This window comes from Rhipicephalus sanguineus, chromosome 3 (assembly GCF_013339695.2).
Source record: "Rhipicephalus sanguineus isolate Rsan-2018 chromosome 3, BIME_Rsan_1.4, whole genome shotgun sequence".
NCBI classification, from domain to species: domain Eukaryota; kingdom Metazoa; phylum Arthropoda; class Arachnida; order Ixodida; family Ixodidae; genus Rhipicephalus; species Rhipicephalus sanguineus.
The window spans coordinates 141,678,820-141,706,445 of NC_051178.1; the positions used below are offsets into that span (position 1 = coordinate 141,678,820).

The following is a 27,626-nucleotide window of genomic DNA, read 5'->3' on the forward strand; positions in this document are numbered from 1 at the left end:
TATTTTCGGAAAAAGACGTAATTCCATTCCCATTCCATTCCTTCAAGCGTTGTACCCATTCCATTCCCATTCCATTCCGGGGTCGCGAAAATGTAGAATGATTCCGGAGTCATTCCAATTCCGGAGTGGCAACTCCGCAACACTGGTGTCTATATATACGCGGTGGCCGTTGAACGGTTGTGCAGCGCGAGCAGTCTTTTTTTTTTTTTTTCAATCAAGAAACTCGTTAGCAGACGCTGCCTGCTTCGGCGTTGTTTCTCGCGGGCTAGGGCGCGTTCTTGTTCCTTGCGAGCTGGTAGTTCAGCGTTCATCGCAGAAAGAGCGTTTCCATTGTCAACGAGCGCCGTTCGCTCTCTCTCGCCACACGGCGAGCGCTGAGGCGGTGGCGCCCTCTCTTGCGCTCAAGCAAATGGACAGGACACGACGATGCACGCCGACACGCCGAGACCCTAAGGTGCTTCGCCTCTAAAACAAAATGTGACAGTCCCTTTCGGCAACGCTAAGGAGAGCATAGGCGAAAGCATGTGCTCCCAAGAGACACTCATTAAGTTACTTTTTTTTACTGTGATATGTAATATCATTCATGACGTCACAAATTTGGTGATATATGCTGTCATCATGACTTCTTGATGACGTCACGTGAGGTAATTACGGCAGTGGGCGCGGTGACATCGCCGAACGCTGGATTTTTCGACGCGTGAGATATACATATACGGCTGTCTTGTTAATAACGTTCATTCTGTCGCAAATCACATTGCATTCGATCTCAGGTAACGCGATGTGGGGGTGCACGCACCTTTGTCCATGGTATGTTGATGTTGTACCCTCTTCCGTCGCCTCTGCCAACGTACGTGGCATCGGAGATTTCAGTTTTCGGAAAAATCTTCTTGGAATATCGATGAAGAGAGACGTACAGTACGCTGCAAAAAACGTCAAAGTGTTGAGTTTTTTTTTTTTTTTTCAATAAACAAATGACACGCAGTATAGAACAACGCAGGTCGTTTCGATGCCATCACTAAGGCCGATAGCAGCCAGTTTTTGCTTAGTGTTTACATTTGCCGACTAATAGTTACAGCGTTCCCACTTTCTGAAATCCGGGCTCGCCGAATCTGACAAGGTATTGTAAATAATCGTCGCACAAAACCAAGCTAGAGTGAGCGCAATAAAAATACACGAAGTATCTATCTTCGTTACTCATGGACGTGTTCCCCTGAACTGAAGCAATCTCCTCACCCTCCCCCAATTAACCCCAGAGTTCTGGCTTCGATTTTTACATAAGTTAGTAAGGAATAACGCTGTCCTTGTTTGTACTTGAGCATGTTCGTCTGGCGTACGACAACGTCTTGCACAATAACTAAAGTATGTACTTCATCTATGTACTTCATCTTCATCGGTACAGAAACCATTGTAATCATCATCTTCGTTTGTCACGCGGGCTGCGCCGCTTGGGGCTCACGCCGTTACTACATTGGAATATAACCTTTCGATTACCAAACTGGGCGTCGTCTCATAAGTGGTGGAGCGTGTATATATATATATATATATATATATATATATATATATATATATATATATATATATATATATATATATATATATATATATATATATATATATATATATATATTGTAAGGAAGAAAAGAACAGAGACAGCACCCTTGCTGCGGGCCGGCTGGTCTTATTCTCTGCTTCGTCCTTCTCTTCATCGCACTAGCTGGGCATGGGCCCGTGCCCGAGCGCCGCTGTCTTCATTACACTCGGCCACGCTGCGAGCATCGAGTCCTGTACAAAAATGGCCCTTCTCTGGCATTGGTCATTTCCTCGCTGGTGAAAACATTCCGAGGTCCTGGGTGCTGTACCACCATAGGTAGCACTAATGCTTCTGGCGGGCGGCATTGGCTGCCTCGCAGAGGCCGGTCAAGGCCACGCTGCGACACTGCATGGAGAGCTGCTGAAACTATCTCTGGCGGTCGGCATTGACTGTACCGCGGTGGTTGGTCTTGTGAACGCCGCGACTTGTCTTGCAGAGCTGCCGAACATTCTGGGGGGCGATGCTGGCTGTGTCGGGGGGGCCGCAGAAGGCATCGGTCGCGAGGTGGCCTAACTTGGCGAGCGGCGGAAGACGACCCGAGCGGCTGGCAGTTTGATCGAAGTGGCATGCCATCGATGTCTGCAGCCGTGTTGGTCTCTCCGGCCTTCATCAGAGTGACATCCTTGAAAGGGATGGGAACGTCCCTGCAAGCACTTCCCTGTGCGCGTCTGCGATGTGGTAGAAGCGTCGGCTGCAGAGTCATGGATGTGACAGCATCACTGCGGACGCCATCGGCGCACGCGGGCTGTACTGGTCGGTCTCTTGTACCAGCAGCTTGGCCCTTACTCAAGGAAAGGTGACTATCTGCGCACTCGGCCAATGACTGCCATGAACTTCGCGTACGCAGCTCCGGTGGGTCTGAGAGCACATTAATATCGATTGCTGGAATTGGCTCGTCCAGCTTGTCAACGGGTATCGTGTTGCCAAATCGAGGAGACGGCTTCTCCACGTGCCAAGGTGAAGATAAGCCTGGGGCTCGCGTAATCGACTTCTGTGACTTGGACGCAATCTTGGTCACGAGAAAGGAAAGTCGTGAGGAGGGTCGCGACAATGAGTTTGAGTTCTCGACCACGAAGTGTACCTGGCAGCCTGTGTCGGTGTCTGTCGCGGAGCGTTCCGCGAAGCTTGCTGTGAAGGAGCTGCAGGAGACAGCTGTGCCATCGGGCCGGGGCTCAGGAGCGGAGATGTTGGTGCAGAGCACAGCTACACCATTGTGATGGAGCTCTTGATCTCGGTCACCGAGGGAGGGCAGGGTAGTAGGGGCCCGAGATGCACCGTCGAGGTTGTGCGTCTCACAGCTGCCATGAGTGGTACACAGTGAGTCAGTAGGGAAGGGGCTATGAAAAAGCGGGCGAAAGAGACTCGTCAACTTCGCACACCACTCCGACCACGATCGCTGCCGGACACCTTCGTAGGCATGCCATGCCTTGGCAGCATCGCGAAGGCGGTCGATGGCAATGAGCCATTTTTGATGGTCCGACCAAGCGTGGTGGGTGCCGAGCGAGTTGATAGTCTCAACCCACCCGAAGACGTCATCCTGGAAACCGCGGAACACCGGCACTGCCCAAACAGCCGGTGATGGTGCTACGGTAGGCGAAACTCCGGGGCATGACGACGCCAACCAGTCGAGTTGGTATGAGAGCTCCGTGAGGGCACACCGCAGCTCTCTGCGGCTCTCGGGTGAGCTCTCTTCATGGTCTTGCGAGGCGGCGGCGGCCAACGCGGCATTGAGCGAGTGCAGTGCTGGCAAGGCGGCAGGACACAGCACGGAGATTGACGCTGCCAAGGCGTTCACCGTGACTCGGAGTCGCGCGATGGTGGCGGAAAGCTCAGCGGCGCTCTCGGGCGATCCGCGCGTGGTGCCTGCGGTGACGTCCGAGAAGTATGACACGATCAGCGTACTCACAGAGGAGGGACCCTTGTCCGTGGGAGCTTGGACAGCACCCCTAAGCGGCTCGGGTGCCGATGGAGTACTGAGTAAGCCGTTGTCGCTGCGGGAAGCATGGACGGCATTCCCGGGGTCCTTGCCGTTGGAAGCGGCAACCGCGTTCCGAGGTAACCGGTACCCGTGCGATGTCTTGTCGTGAACTGGTACTGCGGCGTCGATGAAGGAGGCTTGAGCCGCCGAGGAGACCTGGACGCCGTCCACGGACGGTGCCTGAAGCGCCGACAGATTGGCAGGTGGTGGCGAGGAGGCATGTACGCCGTCCCTGGGCGAGTGGAGCCCGTGCGCATTGTTGCCGCGAAGGAGCACGTCACCGGACAAGTAGTTCCCCGGAACCACAATGGAGGCCTGGACGCCGTCCGCTGGTGGTGGGATGGATGCTTGCCGCGGTGATCTACTTGCGGGTTCCATCAGCGAGGAAGCGTGACGGCGTTCCTCTGGAAGACGCGTTGCCTCAAGCTAACAGCTGGGGTTCGCCGAAGCCTTTCGACGACTGCGCCATTGTAAGGAAGAAAAGAACAGAGACAGCACCCTTGCTGCGGGCCGGCTGGTCTTATTCTCTGCTTCGTCCTTCTCTTCATCGCACTAGCTGGGCATGGGCCCGTGCCCGAGCGCCGCTGTCTTCATTACAATATATATATATATATATATATATATATATATATATATATATATATATATATATATATATATATATATATATATATATATATATATATATATATATATATATATATATATATATATATATATTGTGGCGAAGCAATTGGTACTGCTTAACGGTTGGGCTCTCCAGCGGCTCCTAGTGGGTCGTCCTCTTCTAAACGCCGCTCGCGCTCGGAGCCCGTGCTTTTGCCTTGACTGTCGCCATAGTGCATTGTCGCCGACTACCGTCCAATAAACAGCTTAACAAATTGGTGGAGGTGCTGGGTATCGATCCCAGTACCTCTTGTGATACCCCTAAGTCTGCGTGCTGAAATATGCGAGTCCTTCCACTCTGATCCGCAATGCGCGCACTCTGGGGTATCCAAAACTTGCCACCGCATTCGACAACGATACTTCTGGCGAGGGATGTACCGCTACGTGCAGAAGTTCGTCCGCTCCTGCCTCGATTGCCAACGCCGAAAACCTTCAACGCACGTGTCACCAGTCGGTCTACAACCATTACCTTGCCCTAACCGTCCGTTTGGGCGCGTGGGCATCGATTTGTATGGACCACTTCCTCTGACGTCGGCTGGTAACCGTTGGGCCATCGTCGCCGTTGACCATCTAACGCGATACGCCGAAACCGCTGCCCTCCAGCGGCTACAGCGCGTGATGTTGCCTCCTTCCTGCTACACCGATTCATGCTGCGTCACGGTCCACCCCAGGAGCTTCTCAGCGATCGAGGCCGTGTCTTCTTGTCGGAAGTCGTCGAAGCCATTCTCAAAGAGTGCCATGCTGTTCATCGCAAAACTACTGCTTACCACCCGCAGACGAATGGCCTAACCGAACGCTTCAACCGCACGCTCGGCGACATGCTCTCAATGTACGTCGCCGCCGATCACACAAATTGGGATGCCATTCTGCCCTTCGTCACCTACGCCTATAATACCGCCCCTCAGAGCACTACTGGGTTTTCACCCTTCTTCCTGTTGTACGGAAGGCACCCGTTGCACACCATTGACACGATACTACCCTACAAGCCGGATCCATCTGATTGTGCGCCTATTTCTGACACAGCCAGGCTTGCTGAAGAGTGTCGCGAGCTTGCAAAGGCCTTTACAACGCACGAACAAGAGCGGCAGAAGAGCCTTCGCGGTGGCACCACCACTTCTGAGTCCACGTTCCTCCCCGGAGCGCTCGTATGGCTCTCGGTCCCTACCACTGCAACCGGCCTCTCTTCAAAACTACTGCCGAAATACGAAGGCCCCTACCGGGTCGTCGAGCGCACATCCCCGGTCAACTACCTGATCGAACCCATCGAACCAGCTTCGGACATGCGCTGTCGAGGGCGCGACATAGTCAACGTGGAGCGCCTTAAGGCCTACTATGACCCACTCATAGTAACGAGCTGTTAGGTCGCCGGACGGCTCCCTTTTCGTACCCGGGGTAATTGTGGCGAAGCAATTGGTACTGCTTAACGGTTGCGCTCTCCAGCGGCTCCTAGTGGGTCGTCCTCTTCTAAACGCCGCTCGCGCTCGGAGCCCGTGCTTTTGCCTTGACTGTCGCCATAGTGCATTGTCGCCGACTGCCGTCCAATAAACAGCTTAACAATATATATATATATATATATATATATATATATAGTAACAATGTAGTAACGGCGTGAGCCCCAAGCGGCGCAGCCCGCGTGACAACAGGAAGATATATATATATATATATATATATATATATATATATATATATATATATATATATATATATATATATATATATATATATATATATATATATATATATATATATATATACATATATATATATATATATATATATATATATATATATATATATATATATATATATATATATATATATATATATATATATATATATATATATATATATATCTTCCTGTTGTCACGCGGGCTGCGCCGCTTGGGGCTCACGCCGTTACTACATTGGAATATAACCTTTCGATTACCAAACTGGGCGTCGTCTCATAAGTGGTGGAGCGTGTGTATATATATATATATATATATATATATATATATATATATATATCTTCCTGTCTGTCAGTTCCAATTAATATTGTGTCTAGCAAAGAAAAACGAGCCATAAAGCGCCCCCTTCTTTCGTTCAAAGTATCAAACATGTGATATTCGCGCATTGCGACGACCGGGTAAAAGGAATGCGCTAGGAAATGTGCCGTTTTAAATGATGCGCAACAGTGCACGCAGTGCGGAAAAGACGACACGAATCGAAGTCGTTTCCTAGAAAAAGCTTTTTTTCCAAGAATCAGATATTGATTCGAAGAACTCTCACCCGCTTTTCTCCGGAAGAGCGTAGAGACAAAGAACCAGCTTGAGCGGATACGTTAAGTACACGACGAGCGGAGAGAGAGAGAGAGAGGAAATATCCGCGCACACTCATTGCGCAGGCTAAGCTTTGCAAAATCGATCTCCGGTTTGCTTAATTTATTAATGACGGAAATCACTGATTACCCAGCGCCACTTATATGATGGAGAGACGATGGGCTCTGCGCAGTAAAAGAATATGCATGTGTGAAAAGGGGGGCAGTTATAAAAACATTGCGCAAATTGTTTAGTGTGTAAATTTTGGAAAATGAAAAGGAAAAAAGCCCTTGACAAGTAAACTACAAAAAAAGTAAAGAATTGCGCAGGCAAAGCCATTCAATTAAGTTCATTTTATTTAACTTGAGGAGACATTACAAAAAGGCATTGTTTAGTTACCAGCTTAATCGTGTTAAGCTAAACACTATTTACTAGAAAAATGTTAAGGAGGAAATGTGTGTTGTTTATCTTTCCTGTTGAGTGAATGAATATGTCATGAGTTTATTCTATAGCGTGATGAGCGAGAAAGAAACAGAAAAAATATAGAGAAACGCCCGTGTGCTTAGTCTTCGATGCACATTAAGGAGTGGTTCAGATGGTTAACATTCATTAACGGCCTTAAAATATACCGTGTCTCTCATCGTCCCTGTGTTGTTCTAAAGCGTTAAACTGGATAACCTAATTCTAACGCGCAAATTAGTTAGCTATTCTTAAAGGGACACTAAAGAGAAACAATGAATTGGTTTAGATTGATAAAGTGTGCTCGGAGAACTCTTGTGTAGTTTATTTCATCACCATAGGTTTATTATTAGAGGAGAAAACAAAGTTCAAAGTTTCATTTTTAAATTTAGCGCCGAACTTTGTAATTCGTGACGTAAAAGATTTCGAAGACCATTTAACGTATTTTGGCGCCACTGGTTCGACGAAATTTCCACAAACTCGTCATGTCACGTCTCTGGCCCCCTCAGAGGACATTTACTTCGATTAAACCGATTAGGAACTACGTAGGCCCAAGCAGGCGCCGTCAAAAATATGTGACGTCACGGCATATGGTGCGGGAATTCCAAGGTGGCGTCGCCACCTGTATTTTCTTTTTGCGCATTTTCTCGCTTATTAAGCGTCTTCTCGCAGCAAGCGTGATGTTTTTGGTATCGTGGAAGACTACTTTACTAATGCGAGAAAAATCGTTTTGTCTTTAGTGTCCTTTTAATGAGTTGTGGAAACCCTAAAACGCAACGTTTTAGGGTTTCAGCTAAGCCGCAGCACGAATCTCTCTCTCTCTCTCTTCTTTCGTTGGGGGCAAAGAGCGAAAGATACTTGCAGTCATTGGCCTGCGATTACGAGTAAAATAAACAAGTCCGAGCCGTGCTTTTTGAAGTGCAGTACGTTCGCGTTTGTTACTTACGTAATAGGCCTTGGAGCGCAGATATGGCCCCGGCTACTCTTTGTAGGATTACCAGGTTTTATTTATTTATTTTTTTTGCAGTCCTTCGTATTGTTCTTCACGAGTGTGGTATCACAAGACATGTCAACGTAACACCGCGTAAGGTGCACATTGCTGCGAAGACATGCTTACGAGTTGCTGTCGTAAAAAATATCCTGCGTTCCGTTTCCATGGTGTACGTCCCAATCGAATATAAGAATCCTGCAACGAAGACGAACATAGACACCGCATGAGGGCACTACTTCCACGCGTATACGAGATTGGAAAAGCATCACTCGTTCAGAAGTTGCATGCGCAATGCCGTATGCAGATGGCCTTACGTTATCGCAAAGCGCTCGAAAAACAATCGATTGCGGCGGTCGGCCTAAATGAACTATTCCAGCGAACTTGTGCGACATTATCATCAGTCCTTTCTTGCTGTCTAGAGCTTATGAATGCCGCCCGTACATAGAACACTCTGCTCAGTGCCCATGCAGTGCCACTATAGCATATTGACTGTGCAGTTCGACATACTTATGCGCAGAATGCGGTGACTGGGGGGGGGGGGGGGGGCAGCACTGCCAGCGGTGCCCCCGTACCCCCTCGCCAGAAAAAAAAAACAGAAAAAAAAAAGACTAAAAAGTGCACTTCAAAAACTGCATGATTTACTTTCAGCGAAATATGGACATGAATTTAAATATTTCACAGCAGTTGCCACACATACAGAGGGATAGCCAAGCGTTTTCCTAAGCTGCCAGGACCTAACGTAATTGAGCGCACAGTCAACGTTATCAGGGCTCTTCGTCATCATTTCTACCGAGATACATGAGCTTCCATGTGAAGATTCCAAAGTAATGATTTAGAAAACGGAATATGGGCCAAATGTGCTACCTCGAGGAATATTTTTCTGCAATATAAATTTATATAATGTATTTATTATGAAGTAATTGACGAAGAAACACAGAGCACCGACCAAAGTAAAAATGTATTCATAAAAGAAGACGTTACGGCTCCCGCAAGCAAGCCTTGTACACAGTGATCATTCTGAACGAGGCTTCCGACCAGACGGCATTCCGTCCAACCCTTGACTTCATTATGGAATAATATTGGAGTTGTTCTTGAAGGAAAAAAAAAGTAAGGGGGGCGCGTGTTTGTTATAGTAATTTTGGATGGGTATACATGAATCATATATGTACCGTTGCCTTTATTTGGTTGTGCCTAACAAAGAAACGAGCCCCTCGAAAAAGTTCTCTTTTTTTCGTTCATGTACAATATGTAGTCATTATGAAGTCATGTACACTACGAAGTCACTGCCAACGTAACGTTGAGGGCTTGCTATATATGTACAAATGTATTAATCTGTATATTTAATGTCTATGCTTGTGTGTCATTCCGTTTTTATTTACGGTGAAGTGATTTCGCAGGAATAATGTGCTTGGAGATAATTAAATTTGTAACAGGAGGCCCCACAACTCGGCTGCAATGTTTATCTACCGCAGGAGATGACAGTGCTTAAGTTTTCCTATATGTAAAGCTTTTGAAAGTAGTATTGAATTATTACTTTAAGTTGTACATGTCTTTGTGATCGCTTTTTTTCTTCTTATATGCGCACCAGATTATAGAGTCATGCGCGCTGTTTGGGAGCGCACTAACAAGCAACTCTCCCTTCAATTCTATTTAGAATTTAGAAAAAAAGGAACATCCACGAGCTGGTCCTATACTCATGTAGCTACGTCAGCTTAGATATATAGACCAACTCATATTCAAAGTTTATAGTCGAAACGGCGCTTACCTTTCTCACTTCTTTTTTTATTACGTTTATCATGTGAAACCTCAAATGAAAAAAAGAAAAGAGAGAAGGACAGCTTATTGGTAAAATAATTTGTTACTCTAAGAGAAGCACGACACTATGGTGTAAACTCCCAGGCAGCGCATATATCAGGGGTAGTTTCTATGCAAGGTCCTCTTTGTATACAAAGAAAACTTGTATAGGAAGAGGCTGCGCGTCCTCTGTTGCAACTCGACGCACACGTTCCTGGTTTGCGTACCTCTTGAGACCATAACGTTGTATGGCATAGCGGGCAGCAACCGCGGCGTTGTTAAAGATGCAAAAGCCGGACACCGTGGCTGCGGCCGAGTGGTGACCCGGCGGCCGGATGAGGGCAACTCCGTTTCGGCACTGAGCACACAGCATGGACATATCAGTGAAAACTCTCGAATGCTTGACAATCGCCTTGCCATTGTTATATAATGTAATATGATGTGTCAAGAGAGAAATCCCTGCGCAGATGCGTAGTCAGATGTATACCTGTTCGTATAGCTGCACATTAAACAAATGGCGAAATTAACCTGTAGCCTCAATATTGTTTTTTGCGTGCACACTTGTGAAGCCACACATGTTTCAGCCTATATATGTTAGATCAGTCACATATAAAAGGGCATCTTTTCTTTGTATTCGTCCTAAAATTTACAACAACGCGTATGTCATTATTTCTTCGACACATGCATGAGCTCAAGCTCCAATGCCCTTCCTTGTACAAGCAATCAGGTGTTCTTCTTCTTCATTTAGATAATGAGTCTCCGCCATGTTTGAAAGCCTATTTGTGACTCTCAATTGCAACCCTGATACTGCGCGATGCGCGCAAGCCTAACTATACGAAGCATCGCACCAGTTATGCCCATACGTTTTAGGCTTTAGCGCACAGGTGCTCATGATTATAGCGCAAGTTCAGCGCATTCGTGGAGTTGAGTTCATTCTTTATTTATCGCTAAGGCACAGGTATATTACGGCGAAACCTATAGAAAAGTGCTCGTGTAGTTAGGTTTAGCGTGCGCTTAGAGATACAAGGAGGGAATATATCTGTACGGAGCCGCCCACTGTGGCGTACCTCGTGACGATATCGTGTTATTATAACTTCATAATATCCAAAATTTGCTCGCAGTCACCATCATCATTGACTTCCCACACGAGTTCCCGCTTATACCTTCCTAATTATCTTTAACGTGTGCACGCTTATTTAAAAGCGGACATGTTCCAGGCTTAACAACACAACGCCTCAGAGCCGCTGAGCCTCTGATATCCGTCAACGCTAACGTAACAGGCGGAACAGAATACGCCACGCAAACGCTGCCTCAAAACTACGAAGTTATGTTACACGGGACGCCCGTCTATACAAATCCAACAGCTCACTTACTACGAACACTTGGCAGCAAACAGCAACGATCCCAGGGAGGGGGAAAAAAAGACAAGTAATGAAAAACAAATTCGAAACACAAACGAGACAAGGTCGCTGGGTCACATCCTAGAAACGTCAAGGAATTAAACTTCCTCGAGCGGTCTCGCTTATATGTGAGTCTCTCGCGCAATAAACCTTTCGTCAAGAGGCAACGCATTCAGGGCGTGTTCTCTATCCTGTGCTTTGTGTCTTTTAACCTTCCCGGTCTTGCAGACTCGCCCAAGCCGTTGCGGTAATATATCTATCCGCTACGAGGTCGCGGTGAATACTAACGAAAGGAGGAAAGAAGAAAGGCAAGTAAATATATGCAAGGTCTTATCAGGCGTGCGCACAAAAAAAATAAAAAAATAGAATAGCGTCAGCCCAAAACGACCCCTTAAAGAGCCGCAGGTACTTCCATGTGCGACTGTCAACAAGTTTTCGTTGCGATCACTGGAAAACGTTGAGGATGTTTTCCGTCGTCCTTACAATGCGGTTACCTCCGTGCTTTAATACGCACTAAAAATTATTAAGTTAGTCTTTGTGATTGGATCGCGCAGTGTCCACCCTTTTCTTGAAAGGAACGTTCATAAACACTATAAGAAGCAGAACCGAAACATACTGTATGATACACCGTAAACATGCGATCGTCAGCACGTGACACATTAACCGCTCACGGCTGTTTGCGTTGGCCATACCTGGCGCAGGACCCTTTAAAGTCGTTCGTGTTTTCCAGCAAATAGGAAAAATAGACTTTTTGAAAAAAAAAAGCAAGGTTAGACTCACTTTTCCCGACACGACTACGTCGACAGCCTGTAGCAAGCAGCCGCACGCCAGGCGAGCGCACTGGTTCGTTTCCTGCGCATAATGTGGCACGAGGACCGTACATCAACAGCTTTAAACTTAAATGAGCGCACGTAGAAAGAAAGAGCGGCACGCGTTCGTGCAACGGCTGTGCAACAGTTGAGCGAGCGCGTGTAAGCCTCTGAACTTCTATATGTCCCGGAGTATTTACGGTGTCAGTGATGACGACAATGCAAAACAGTGCGAGTTGAACTGTGAATTAGTGTAGAGTGCAGAACACGCCACAATTAGCCGGACAACGTTTGGAAGTGCGCATAAAACAAATGACGCGTAGTTGCAAGAACAACGCAACTAATGGGTGACGAAAGAAAACGCTGAGACGCAGTTGTTGACATCAGACGCAAAGATGGTAGGAAAATATTAGATAACCGGTAAGAATCGAGATAACAAACGCAAGATAGGTGTGGTCAGATCGCTGTAACGGGCCTCCGTCTTGCAGTGATGACAAATTAGGGTGATAACGGCGAAGGTGGTTGTAGCCATGATTACGATGATGTAACTGCAGCTTAGAGGCGTATATGTTGTATCACCGTGTGTGTGTAAATTAACGGACGTGTGTTTTTGTGATTCATCAGCGGGAAACACCAGCTGACAATGGCGCATTACCTGGCATATGCTGGTCACCGGATCCAGGCGGTGGTTCTCCAACGTCACTTCCTCCAAGGACATTTTCTCTGTCGCCCTGACCAACTCGATGTGTTCCTTCCTGAGTATTAAAACATATGTAGTTGTAGTAGGCGTGCGAGGCAGGACAGACGAGATAAACACAATAACTTTCCAACGAAGTTCCCACATTTTGTCAGCGTCGTGTTACTGACAGAAAAGTATTTCCTTCACGTTGTGAGAAATGAACTCAGACTCATAGGGAGCCTGTCGTTCCAGCTATCGACAGAAAGCGTAGCGCAAAATGCCATCCCTTTCTCCCAACCTGTTTTTGTACGCCCCTGTCTATGTATATTGCTTCGATTCAATTCAGTCAGAATTCGAAAGTTATTTTTTGCGCTGTTAGTTTGATTAATGTAGCTCCAAAGAGACCAAGCATAAACACTTGAATGTGAAGCAGTTGCGGTGCCACAAAAAAACAAAATATGGTGGGTTGGTTCGCCAGAAGCGTCAGATACTTACGTGTGCACCAACCCGAGCTCTTCGTCAGTGGCGTAGCGCGACTGTAAGAGAACAGGGTCACGTGACGTCAGGTCAGAAGAACAGTTTTTCGTTACAATAACTGTAGCCTGTCAGACTCAGTAGAAGGTTGTGTATCGTGCCACCCAGCACGTGTGTGACGATCGAGCTACCCATTAATAAAGGGCATCGCGTCACTTTAGCCCGCCGTCACCGTAGCACGTCACCTTTTTTTTATTTATATATAAAAAAGAAAATATGGGAAGGTAGGCTACATTAAAGCCGGCTATCCCATCTTCATGATAGTAGTATTGAAGAAATACACAAAGACAAGAAAATTAGGAAGAATAAAGGAATAAGAAAATAAAAAATAATCAGAAGCACTATGTACATACATATACAATACGTGGCGGATAAAGCATGATCACCTTAGCATAATCGAATGATGGAAATTGGTAATGTGGCTCTACGTAATAAAAAAAAAATCGACGTTCCATTGCACTTTGCTATAAACCTTCCCAGTCCCTTTCTTGTTTTTTGCATCATCTTCATTATCATTTCACAAATACCCAATTTTATTGCACCCATTGTTGCTGTTGTTGTTGTTGTTGTTGTTGTTGTCGTCGTCGTCGTCGTCGTCGATGTTGTTGTTGTTGTTGTTGTCGTCGTCGTCGTCGATGTTGTTGTTGTTGTTGTTGTTGTTGTTGTCGGCGTCGTCGATGTTGTTGTTGTTGTTGTTGTTGTTGCTGCTGCTGTTGGTGTTGTTGTTGTTGTTGTCGATGTTGTTGTTGTTGTTGTTGTTGTTGTTGTTGTTGTTTTTCCTCAGATACTTCGCTCAACCCACCCTGGGATATCGGTCATTATGTCTCGAACTAGCCTTGCTTGCAACTTTCTTCATGTCTTACTTTGTCTTGATTGACATCACACACAGACACACTGCAATATGCATCGGCGCACGTTTGCGCTTGCAGCAAATGCCCGTGCGCTCTGATCCAATCTACCCTTTTACAACCGAGTCCAATTAACTGGGTAAGAAAAAATACGATAGAAAAAAGAAAAAGGCGTTGTACAACACCTCCAAAATGAGTGCCCTGTCCAAAAGTCCCTTTGTCTGAAGCAATTGGTGGGCGACTTGTAGCCTTTTGGGCCTCTCTGGCATCCACCTGAGCGTTGCAAACGAGAAAGGAGGGTTCAGTGAGAGAGGGGGAGGTTAAAGCTGCGTGAGTCGTGTTAAGAATCAGAGCAAATAAAGGCAGAAACGTAGGAAATAACTTATAAAAAGCACAAGGGGTCCTTCCCATGCCCACGGTTGCGACACCTGACTTGACACTCTTAGGTGAGTGTCAAGTTTGTGGTGCAAGCTTATCTATATATAATATTGAATTAGCGTATAAAATAAACAAGATTCCGACAAAAGCATCGCCTTGTTATGCTCCAGGGCGCGGGTTGGACTTCCGGCCACGTCGGGCGCATTTCGATGGGGGCGAAAAAGAACACCCCCGTTCTTAGGTGCACGCTAAGGAACCCTGCAGGTGGTCGACATTAATCCTTAGTCCCGCATCACGGCGTGCCGTAATCGTATCGTGCTTTTGGCATGTAAAACCCCAGCAATTAGTGTTGTTATTACACGACAAATGGATACACTGACGAACGGCATATTCAGAAGGAGTTGCTAAAGGCGTCGGGTGATTTCAAACTTATGTCAAAAGGCACGTTCATAATCCTGGTCATATCGTAGACACGTATGATGAGATTTTGTTTGATTCCCTAAGCTGAAAATAGCATATTTGCATTTCGCATAAGCTATTTAACAGTAAATGATTTCAAGCGAAACGAAAGTAAACTTTGTCGATTACACCAAGATAAGGTTACTAAAAGGGAGCGGGTGGAAGAGCAGTCAGGTGAAAGTTGTGCGCCAACAGCTGTGGCATTCAGCTCGTAATGCCACGGTGTAGCGGCCGTAGTGCGATCGCTCAGCATGTGAGGGCAGTCATTTGCTTGTAATTGTCACTTAAAAAATGACAATTACAAGCGCGAACGCTCATGCGAGTCATTGAAGTCAACGCAAATACGACGGAAGGGCACAACAGGAAAGCCTAGAAGGAATTTCGCGACTTCGTACGTCAAATCTTTGCTACCGCTTCCAGAAGAATTCAGGACAAATAAACTTCAAATCCTAACGCTAAATGCGTAATTCCACATTTTCCATGGTTGGCGTTTTTTTCCGCGGCGTCCCCTTCTTTCTCCCCCTAACACATTTTGTTTCCAAAGTTTTTTATTTCCTCCTTCATTTTTTGTAGTATTTTGTGCAATTCTCTCATTTTTCTTTTGATATGCTTGTTTTGTCGCACAGCTGCGGAAATAGGGCTGCGTGCGCCTTCGGTGGCCTTGTTTTATGACTCATCCTATAACACACTGAGATGATCAGTTTTAATGTACTGTGCTATATAGCGCGACACAGATAAACGACGAGCCGGAAAGAAAACCATCTTGCTCCAAGAATTCTGAACCCTATACTAGTGCCTCAGCGATCGGTTGCTCCGTGCAGCGTCTGAGCGGACCGAGGCTGTATGTATAGAAGGACAGCATCGCGACATTAGCGCGACAGCGTTAAAGAGCTCGGTACGCAGAAATTCCGGTGTCAGCGTCGGTGTCGGCGTCGTTGGTTGTGAGAGAAAAATCAGCGTTGTCCGTGACCGAAAAATTGAGGAAGATGCATCGGTTCGAGTGAGAACCGAATCCAGGCCCTCTGCGCGGCAAGCAGGTGTTCTACCACACAGCCACGTCATTGCTTGAAGCTACTTCGGAAAAAAAAACACTATACGAATGTCATGTAGTGCTAAGAGTCTCTTAACGCATGTAATATTGCGTGGCAGAAGCGTAGAATTGCGCCAGGCGCCAAACCATGTGAATAGCGCAACGAGTGGGTGTTTCATTAAAGGCCCACCCATTACAACGCGCTCAGACATATTTTATCATCATCAGCAGCAAAAGCGTCAAGAAAGTGAGCAGCTGCGCTGGTTCGCGTGTTGCCTTACGGATGCGTAGTGAGCCCTTTGCTTATTCGCAAAAGGAAAAATTGTGGCGTAATGGGCACAGCGCAACTGTACTTGCAGTAGGCATTCTATTGGATAGTTTGAAACGGCCGATGTTACGTGCACAGACTTTCGTTTCCTTGCGACACGGCTGAGGCATGCACCGGGAACCGTAGCTAGGCTAGCGATTGTGCGCACGGGGCCTGATTACGATATCGCGTTGTACTTTTGAAGGCGAAGCTCAAGCTTCCTCCAAGTTATTTAATGTATTTACAGCTCAGAGCGATAAAACGGAAGGCGCCACAATTTGCATTGCTGTGGCGCAGAATCTGGGCGCTTGTAGACAGAGATAGCAACGATAATGGAGGCCTAGCTAGGTTTCCCATTTTTGTCTGAGGGGAAGCGGGAGACACCGAACTAACTGTGCATCGACTGGGCCCACAAAAATCATGTAATTGTTGGGATCACAATTCGGAAGTTTACGTACGCAAGTTCGTTCTAGCAGTTTATACAACACGTCACAAAATGCAGCCGGTAAATACGCGGCCCGAGGGGGCGAGGGAGACAAGAGAGTGCCACCCCCCACCCCCCTCCATCGCCGCCTCTCTGGGAATTAAAGCCTCTGAACAATAATATTTGCAATAATGTTAGATACTCATAACTTTTGGATCTCTCGAAAGAGACAATCTGCGGCTCGAAACATAGAAGTTACTCTGTTAGAAGTTATTTGTTGGCTTAATTATAGGTTGTGCCTAACAAGGAAACGGTCCCCTTCGATCCGTTCACCTGCTGTCTTTCTGCGTGTTGTGGTCATAGTTGAGGTGATAAGAGTTGGGGGCGGGGGGAGGGGGGTGCGTGGTGGCTTTAGTGAGGCCTGCGCATGCGTGAGAAATCTCTCCTGTCAACTGTCTCTCGGCATTGGCGTTACTTTTTTTTTTCTAGCATGCTTATACTATAGGCTTAGCATTACTTAAATATATGTCTGTGTGTTATACAGAGTAGTCAACATAGTTTCTCAGCTGTGTATTGGCGCATCTCTCCCGTGGCCGCTCACTTCGCTTTTCTACACTTTTATTAAAGAAAAAGACATGTGTTTAACATTTATTGTAAACACTTAAAGACAAACACTATTGTTCACTTGCCTTTTCAACGGATTCCAGTGTTTCAGCATAGCATTGTCGGTTACGTAGCACGTAGTAGCCATTTCAAAAGAGAACTCTGCGGGCGCGAAAAGAAGTGGGTCAAACTGAGGCCCGGCAACAGCGTACGCAGTAACAAATGTGTTTCCTTGTTTTGTTTAGTTCTTTTTATTTGTTTTTTGTTTTTTTGGACCAGAAGCAGCAGCAAGCGCAAGAAAAAAAAACTCATTCGTTATCTTTCTTATGACAAGATATTGTCCACATCACATGGTTATATCTGTTAAATATTCTTACAACAAACACTTTACTTTTTAAATGATGAACTGGTCTGAAAAATATATTAATAAAATCAGATAAAATGTGTCCTCCCGACTATGTTCGTCGTACTCCATGTGTTTGTTTTGTACACCCACTGTGGTGGTGTAATCGTTATCGTTCTTGACATGCCGAGCCGAAGGTCGCGGGATTGAATCCCGGCCGCGGCGGTCGCATTTCGATGGAGGCAAAATGCTAAAAACCCGTGTGCTCAGATTTAGATGCACGTTAAAGAACTTCGTGTGGTCGAAATTTCAGGAGTGGCGTCTCCCGTAATCATATCGTGGTTTTACAACGTGAAACCCCAACAATTATTATATGATGTTTGCTGTTGTAAACAGTATATGGAGTCCACCGCGGTGGATCAGTGGCTACGGTGCTCGGTTGCTGACCCGAAGGTCGCGGGTTCGATCCCGGCCGCGGCGGTCAAATTTCGGTGGAGGCGGAATGGTAGAGGAGCGTGTACTGTGCGATGTCAGGGCAGGTTAAAGAACACCAGATGGTCGAAATTTCCTGAGCCATCCACTACGGCGTGCCTCATAATCATATCGTGGTTTTGGCACGTAAAACCTTGGATATTATTATTATTATTTAAAACAGTATATAGATCCCGCGGAAACACTCACCTGAACGTCACCGTCGGGGATAGGTGCAACGACGTCTGACGCGCTTGTTACAGTTGTAGGCGTGCAGATGCGCTTTCAGCTCTGTAGCCACTCGCTACGAACGTGCGCAAAAAATGCGGAGGTCACAGATGGCATGCAGTTTAGCTTAGGGGTGTCTGCTTATCGCCAGTGTGTACGTGCTATCATTTATACAGCATGTGCGGAAATAACCTGCAGTCCGCGCCTCGGCGCGACATTCCGCTGGCTGCAGCAAACGCGTTCGACGCAGTACGCGTTGCACGCAGCTGCGGCAAGAATGCAGCTGTATTAATTGATGGATAAGTACCTCTGGTTGGTTTGGTTATCCAGTTTAACGCCCCAAAGTGACTAAAACTATGAGAAGTGCCGTAGTGGAGGGCGTCGGATAATTTCGATCGCCTGGGGTTCTTTAACTTCCACTGACATCGCGCAGTGCACGGGCCTTTAGCATTTCGCCTCCATCGAAATGCAACGGCGGCCAGGATGGAACCCGCGTCTTTCGCAGCAGCCGAGCACCGCAACCACTGAGCCACTGCGGCGACCTGGATAAATGGTTCTGTTGTAGAAAACTACGATCGTACGGCAGTGGTTTTGGTGTCCTATACTGTTCCGTGTTGTTTTATTTCTTGTCTTGTTTATTCATACTGCTCGAAACGCAAGCGCCGTGTTAACAAACAGCGCCGCTCTCAAACTTGGGCACCATATGTTGGGAACTGGCGCTCTCGTTACCGACTGTAGTAGAGAAGCTGAAAACTGTGTTTCACTGGCACAGAAAACACAGAAAAAAAAATAAAAAAAGAGGTGGAATCATACGCGATTCGGACTCGCTCGGATTCCTTCGGGTTTACACGAATACCGATTCACTAACATCCACTCTAAAAAACTCCCAGTCGCTCGGATTCGTATTGTCTCGCTAAGACACACAAAAACACTCAGATTAACTCACGTACAAAGAAGGATACGATTAACAGGCTCTCGAGCTCTTTGGATTTCAAACGTCATTGCTCAGTATAGATCTCAGAATCGCGTATGGTTCGCTGTATTTCATACGTCTCGAGTAGAGAGCCGATGCGTGAGTAATTTCGTTAATAACTAATGCTGGCGACGATGTATAAAATGATAATTGTTGTGTGTGCTGTGCTCGCTTCGTCGCTTATGTTTTCTCTGCGACGTGACGGTGTTTCCCATGTTAGATATCAATGTTTTACTCTGTACACTGTCCATTAGAATAATGAAGTATTCTCCGCTTGGCTAGTATAAAGAGCAATTACTAGAGTGGGCAGGTGCAGACCTATCATACCGTAACTTTTCTAGCGCGCACACAGTGCGAAAAAAAAAGATGTGCATCATCTGTTGCTCGACTGTCCCAAGCACGACACACATAGACAGCGACTCGAACAGGAACTTCACACGCTATCTGAGCGAACGTTTTTCCTTAGCGAAAATACTATATAGGCCCATGGCCGACTAGGATAAACCATAAAGCAATGAAAGTGCTCCAGCGTTTTTTTGAAGACACTAATATTTGCGATGGCTACTGAGTTCTTGAACTTGTAGGACTGTATATATGTATATATATTTTTTTTATTTATTTTGTTATCCTAACAACTATGTGGAAAGGGGTAGCCGTCACCAAGCAATTGTGACAGCAGCATGCATGTATACATGCAGCAGCAGCTCACACAGACGCATTTGTAGAAGTTTACATTTTAAAACAGAGGTAAACGAATGTGATCTATACATTGACACATGTGTCGCTTCACAAAATAAATTAAACGTTCGAACTAAGCGCTGTTTCTGATTCGTTCTTTCTTACCCTGTGTTCTTTGGTAGGCTAAAAAATGGATTACCATCCTGTGCAAGCATATGCTTTTCCTCTCACGCAACTTTTTATTTATTATTCTTTTTTGAAGAGGCCCTGCAACACATTTTCAGCATGGTCAGAAACGCTGCCGATCGGCAGTCGAGGGTCCTGAGAACACGCGAGCCAAATATTACAGCGCAGCACGCGGCCAGTTACAATTCTCAAAGTGAGCTAGAAATCGATCCCTCTTCTTTCTACAAATGATGGAAAGAAGATGACAACAAATGACCACGCCATATACACAAATGACCACGCCATATACCCAAAAATTCACGGCCATTGGCTGATTCGAGCATCGCGAGGGGCATAGTTACCGATGCCGCCGCGGGAGGCCGCCACCTGTCCGCGCGCGCACTCGCTATCACACTGAAAGTAAGCCGCGCGTTCGAAGAAAAAAAAAAGAATAAGTGCTCAAGGCGATGACGCGGGCGTGACGTAACTTCTTTCCCCCGTGCCATCCCTCCCTGATTATCTTCCAGCGCGCTCGTCGGGACGAGACAATAGAGAAAGCAATCACAGCGTGCGACAAATCTTTCTAACTCCGCTCGTACTTGACGGATTGAAAAAATTCTTACGGCGGTCGATTCGTGAGGCAATAAACGCTCTTAATGATGTAATTCGATGGTTACTTAGAAAAGTGTTGCAGGGCCCCATTAAATCGCGGGCAGCCCCGATCCTATTGTTGTGGGTACCCTCTTATAGTTTCGCCACAAACCTTATCGTCTCATTCGGAGCCGGTTAGTCTCACTAACACCATTTAGCAAGCGGTCAAGTGTATCCGAAGCCTTTTCGACTACTGCCAGAATTTGCGACTACTGCCAGTAGCCTTTTCGACTATTACCAGTCATTCACATTCGATACACGCTCACAACTTCGTTGAAGTTGTCGCTTCGCTGACATTTCGCGAAGCAAGCTTCTGGGCTTCTACCAGAGACCAGAAAAACACGTACAGCGACGTATATTCACTGCTGTCCTTAGTCCGCATAAATCCAGTGCCCTATGATAGGACGATGTATGTATAGTATACAGTTCTCCTTGGTAAAGCACACAAAGATCGCATCTATTTACTGAATAGTCAATTAATCGTTCGATAACTCGCATACGAGGAATATATATGTATTGCTTCATGCGCCCATTTAAATGTTGTTTGCTGTTATCATTGCGCTTGCATGACAGCCCCACGTTGAATGAAGACCTCGGCAGTGCAGAAATGGGCTCAGGCTTCCATAGTAACAATTATGTGACTCTGTGTTTATCCATGAATGCTAGTTAATTGGGAAACAAAACAAGCACTTGCCTCTATCAGCGTTCACGGACGTTTGATTTATAGATCAAGTGTGTGTGTGTGTGTGTGTGTGTGTGTGTGTGTGTGTGTGTGTGTGTGTGTGTGTGTGTGTGTGTGTGTGTGTGTGTGTGTGTGTGTGTGTGTGTGTGTGTGTGTGTGTGTGTGTGTGTGTGTGTGTGTGTGTGTGTGTGCGTGCGTGTGTGCGTGTGTGTGTGTGTGCGTGTGCATGGGCGTACGTGTATGTGTGCGTGTCCGTGCGTGCGTGCGTGTGTGGGAGTGTGCGCACGCGTGTGTGTGTTCTATCTACCGGTTTGTTCTCATTTCCATTTTCAATGTGTGTAGATAAACCAGTGTGCTCTTTATTGACAGCCTTCACCTATATTCTTTTTCGGCTGGGAGTGGATCTCTCTATCGACCTCCACCGCAGAATTAAATGATCGACTGCATTTCATTAACGAAAGGTCCACGCATAGCGCGCGTCCCACGTCTCTTTTTGCCATGCAGGCTTGTCATGGTTCCTCGAGCGAGCAGAATGTTTCGTAGATTACCGCCGCCTTGAAAACTATCTCTCTAACTGATGCCGTAGCGTTTAAATGTTCTAGTTAGTCGATTCGATGCGGCCTATCATTGTATCTGAATAAACCAACAAAACAGTGTGAGGACGTTTATATCCCGAAGCGTGGTTTTAGTAAGGAAAGCAATATTTCAAGGAAAGTGAAGGTCTAACCTCGCTGAGGTTCATATATAATTAATAGACGTTCAATTTGCATGCTGCCTATCTTGAAAGAATGAGTTGAAGGCGCTAATTAGAACGTCGTTTTTTATTTATCTCTCTCTCTCTCTCCCTTTGTCCTCTTTCCGAAACATTACCCACACCGGTGCAGGGTACCAAACCGAAAACTCGCGTCTGTTTAACCTACCTCTGCCCTTCCTCTTTTGAAGGAAGGTATGAGATGATGTAATCGTGCCAGTTAATTACTCCAAAATGTTCGCGCCGTTGCGCAGTTGAATTCAAAGCGGGATAGCATGAAGTGACTCAGCACAGTTGCTTTGTCTAGTCCGTTGCCAAAGTCTGCAAAAATTGTCCCTTGGCAACTCGCCCTTCGCCACTCAGTCAAGGCTTCAAGCTCAGATGCATGGAAAACGACACGGCTCGAAATGGGTAAACAAATATGCAATCAATCTCTGTAGCAATGAAGCTGTATACAGCGTAGAAACGTAGCATTGGATAAGATTCGTTTTTCGTACAGCTAAACCTGAACGTGAACTACACTTGTGAATCTGCCGCCGCGCTGACTCATTAATTACGGTGCTCGACTGCTGGCCTGGAAGACGCGGGTTCGATCCTTGCCGCGGTGGTCGCATTTCGGTGGAGGCGAAATCCTGGAAGCCCGTGTACTGTGCGATGGCACTGCACGTTAAAGAACCCCAGGTGGTCGAAATTATCGAGCGCCTTCCACTTACGGCGTTTCAAATCAAATCAAATCAAAAATCTTTATTTGTCGCAAAAAAATATACACGCATTGGGGTTAGTTTATACAGAAGGAGGTCCCATAGCACAAGGCTGAAAGGGGACCTCCTGTCAGAAAATTACATGTTGATAAGTACAACAAAATGGCAACTAAAAAGCGTTAAGTAATTACTGATAGTAATAAAAACAACGCAAACATGCAATAAAAAATGCCAGTAAAAATGGTAACAAAACAACGTCTAGTAATTATACAAAGCTATGAAAAGAACGAAACATACAATAAACATGGCAGTAAATCGGGAACATAATGACGTTAATGAATGATATATAGCTGTTGAAACGACTTCAATGTGCATGAGTAATAAATGTGAAAAAATAACGAACACAGTAATGGCTCTAAATGTAAGAGAACGCCGATATAGAAATACAGATGAGTTATGATTGCGCAAAATATGTTTAAGTTCTTTTTTAAAAGTTGGTAATGACAATTGTTTAGTGCTTAGTGGTATTGAATTCCAAAACTGAATGGCTGCAAATATGGTAGTATGTTTGCCGTAGTTAGTGCGTGCATGTGGGAGTAAAAAGTTGTTGTTTGATTCAAACCTAGTAGGATTAGAGTTTAACAATTGAAATTTCTCCAAAACAGTGGCTGTTATGGTACCGTTGAGACATTTAAATACAAGAATCCCCAATTTATATTTGAATAAATCACACACTGTTAGTACACTATGTTGTTGGAAAAGTGGGGACGCGCAGGTGATTGGTGAACTGAATGTTAGGATGCGAATGGCCTGGTTTTGGAGACGTTGAAGTGGAAGGATATGAGATGGATAGGTATTCGCCCATGACGTGATACAGTACGTGATATGACTGTGGATGAAGGCGTAGTACAGTTTAAGCAAAGTCTGCAAGGAGAAAGAATGGTCGTGCTTTAATTAGTGTTCTGATACCATGAGCAATCCTCTGCCTTATAAGTGAAATGTGATGATGGTACTTGAGATGAGCATCTAGGACTACTCCCAAGAATGTGCACTTAGTAGCGCTAAGAAGGCTGTGGCCGTTTATAGTAATAGCGGGTGTAGGTGAGAGAGCGTTATGACTGGAATGGAAGACAATGAACTGTGTTTTATTGGTATTAATTGTTAAACCATTAGCTGTGCACCAATTATGAATGTTATAGAAGTCAGAGGACAATTTATTAGTTAGCGCATCGATGGACTTGTCTTTAGTAACTATAGTTGTATCATCTGCGTACAAGAAAGGTTGACTGTGTGTTAAAATTGAGGTTAAGTCATTAATATAGATTAAGAATAAAAGCGGACCCAGTATGGAACCTTGCGGGACACCTTTGTCAATAGATTTAAAAGTGGAGAGGATGTTAGAGACACAAACAGCTTGCTGTCTATTGGATAAGTAGCTATTAATCAGCTCCTGCGCACTACCTACAACACCTATTGAGTTAAGTTTAGCTAATAGTATATTATGAACTATAGAATCAAATGCCTTAGAGAGGTCAATCAAGAGAGCTCCGGCAAAACAACCAGAGTCAAGAGTGTGTTTAATATAATCGGTAAAGGAGAGTAGTGCGAAATCTGTTGAATAGCCTGCACGAAAACCAAATTGTTGAGTGGATAAAATACGAAACTTAGTTAGGTATTTAGATAATCGTTTTTCAATACACTTCTCTATGATTTTGCTGTACGACGAAAGAATGGCAATCGGTCGGTAGTTAACAATAGACGTTCTATCGCCTTTTTTAAAGACTGGAATTATCTTGGCCTTTTTAAGCTGCGATGGGAAGATGCCAGTTTTAAACATAAGGTTAATGACATAGGCTAACGGGGTCGAGATCACGTGAGAGATGTATTTCAGGTGAATAGGCTGAACGTTATCGAGACCAGCACTTGTTATTTTCATGTGATTAATTATTTCCACCATAGCATGTCGCTTGATCGGGACGTTAAATCCCATAAACCAACTTTTGGGAGATGCACCTGCACCTGCGCCTTTTGAGTCCAATATATGTATACATGAACGCCCAGTAAACTGTTCAGCGAGTACCGCTGCTCCAGTTTATACAGTGCACATTCACCACAACAAGTTTGTTCAATAATAAGCAGCATTACAATTTCTGCTCCTCGCTAATCGAAGGGTAAGATGCACGAAAAAAAAAAAAGAAGAAAACAGTAAGTGTATCTTTTATTATCTCTCATGTTACAAGCTGACGCAAAAAAAAAAATAAATCTGGGTTTATGCCTTAAATGCATAAACTAATTCAATTTCTAACACCTTTGGTGCTCTGTCATATTAAATGCAGTGATTAGCGAAATTCCTAGATCAGGAAAAACTCGTTGACCGGGAATATACGGATCATTGGTGGCATCTGCATAATAGCCAATGTGGTGACGCACCTCGCCCAGCTATGGCGTATATGGGTCATTCCACGCCAAACCTCCCAGCCATATTGGCGACCATCTCACATGTACCCGATAAAAATCGTGCTAATTTCTTGCATTGAAAACGACTAATTGCTAGAATATTTCGGAGATAAAAAAATTTTTGGTCATGGGAGCCTTCCGAATTTCGCAGAATGTCGTCTCAGTGTTTTTTGTCAGAAAAATTATTCTGAGAGTATCATTTCTTGTTTCAGTGCTAAATTTGGTTTAGATACTACGCAAAAACGTTTGTGTAAGGTGTTCGAAGCTCAGTGATATCACTGCAATTTTTATTAAATATACGCCTCCAGGAATTTTGCCAAAATGTTTATGTTTGCATTTCCCCCTTATAATATGCGCTATATATGAATATCTGAGTAACGATTACTTACTCTACAGAAGCCATATTTTGCGTCAAAAGTACTTTTCAGACACTTACATTTCTAAATTTTACGAGAAAAAAATAGACACATTGAGAAAACCGTCCTTTTGGTCAACATTAAGACGCTATTTACACCACGCGGTGCTCGAATTACAAATCATATTTATACCTCAATATAAAGCAAATTAATAGTAATTCTTATATGGCAAGTTTTATCATTACAATTTTGTTTAAGGAAGAAAATAATTTTTTGAAGTTTCCCATTGACGGCAACAGGAAATTTCAAAGAGGGAAGCTACCGTGTTTGTGACCAAATGGGAAGACTATAGCCGTCAAAACTATTTTCTTCCTTAAAACAAAAATTCTAGTCATACTCTTGCCATATAAGAATAACTATTTATTTGCTTTATTTGAGGTATAAAGATGATTTGTATTTAAGCACCACGTGGTGTAAATTGGATATAATGTGGACAAAATGATGATTTTTCTCAAATTTGTCATTTTTTTTCTCGTAAAATTAGAAACGCCAGTGGTCTGAGAATATTTTTAACGCAAATATACCTTCTGTAGAGTAAGCATTCATTACTAAAATATTATATATAGCGCAATATCATAAGGGGAAAATGCAAAACATAGAACACTTTGCAAAATTTTTGGATGATGTGTATGACCGAAAATTGCAGTAATATTAATGAGCTTCGAACACCTTAGACAAACCCCTTTGCTATATCCTAAGCTAAATTGGTATTGAAACAAGAAAACGGTACTATAATAATAAATCTTCAGATAAACATCACTCGGGCGACATTCTGCGAAATTTCAACTCTGAAATATTCTTTCTAAAATTTTTCTCTCTGAATATTCTAGCAATCCACTGCTTTCAGTGCAATAAATCAGCACAATTTTTTCGATTACAATTTAAGATGGTCGCCAAAATGGCAGGGGAGTTTGGCGTGGAATGACCCGTAAGACAGTCAGTCGGGATCATTAGAATCCCGACGCTTCCATAAACGCCGGAGAAAATATCCCACGCTTTCATTATCTTTCACAGAATTATGCCGCCAGCTCGGCACTCTGTGCCAAGTTGCTGCTGTAGGCTTACATATTGCCGAGCACTGGCGTAGACAGGGCGGGGGAGGGGCGGAATAGTTCTTACTGCCCCCCTCCCCCAAGAAATTTTTCAATTTTGTATGCGATATATACACACGCACACATACAAACGCACGCACGAACATGTAATAAAGTATGGTTGAACTCCCCCTCTCCCCCAAAAAATTTCTAGCTACGCTACTGTTGGCGAGTTAGCCTAATCGGTACTAAGCGAAGTAACGCAATCTGTGTACCCAATTTGGGAGATACCAAGAACAAAATCCAATGAATGAAACTCTGAGTTTGGATTAGAGAATAACTTTTATTGAGGGAAAGCGAAGGGGTCTAGGAGCTAGATGGGGGGCCCTATTAACTCTGCTTATGCATGCCACAGTTTATATACTTACGAGGAGAAAAGAAATTAATTTGCGGCATAGATGAAATAGAGAGAACTCGGCCATAACGGGATGCTAGTCAGGACGGCACTGACTACGGTGACGGGCCCGTCAGCGCAGTACCGTCGTAAAAGTGACCGGGCCCGTCACCGTAGTGCAATTGTAATAGTGACGGGGCCGTCATAATAGCGACGTCCTTATAGTGACGGGCCCCGTCGTCGTAAAGCGGTGAATACGGTGACGGGGCCCCTTTACCGCAGATTTTGGTCGTTTTAGCCCACGTCGTGTGGTGTTCGTGGCGTAGTGATCAGCCTGAAGGTCGTCAGTTCGATTCCTCCCGGTTTTTTTGTCAGGTTATGCGTCAACGGCAACGGTACTGCTATGACGAGTCGTAATTTTCGTTCATGTCTGCGGCG

At 45.1% G+C, this 27,626-nt stretch overlaps 1 protein-coding gene across 3 annotated transcripts in view; it reads right to left on the reverse strand.

Moving 5' to 3' along the window:
- The window catches only part of LOC119387312 (histone deacetylase 6-like), a 132,939-nt gene that overhangs the window by 20,816 nt on the left and 84,497 nt on the right, over positions 1-27,626 (reverse strand). The window contains exons 1-9 of one of the 3 annotated variants that reach the window (XM_037654662.2): positions 18,272-18,347; positions 17,334-17,409; positions 14,232-14,319; positions 13,160-13,200; positions 12,641-12,740; positions 11,957-12,028; positions 10,004-10,134; positions 8,109-8,177; positions 797-920 (exon numbers count right to left, since the gene is read on the reverse strand). In XM_037654662.2, coding sequence (XP_037510590.1) covers positions 797-920; positions 8,109-8,177; positions 10,004-10,134; positions 11,957-12,028; positions 12,641-12,740; positions 13,160-13,200; positions 14,232-14,319; positions 17,334-17,395 — 687 coding nt within the window. In that variant the 5' untranslated portion in view covers positions 17,396-17,409; positions 18,272-18,347. Of the gene's footprint in view, positions 1-796; positions 921-8,108; positions 8,178-10,003; positions 10,135-11,956; positions 12,029-12,640; positions 12,741-13,155; positions 13,207-14,231; positions 14,320-17,333; positions 17,410-18,271; positions 18,348-27,626 lie in introns of those variants that run through there. The other 2 variants (XM_049413469.1, XM_049413470.1) reach the window with 2 other exon arrangements.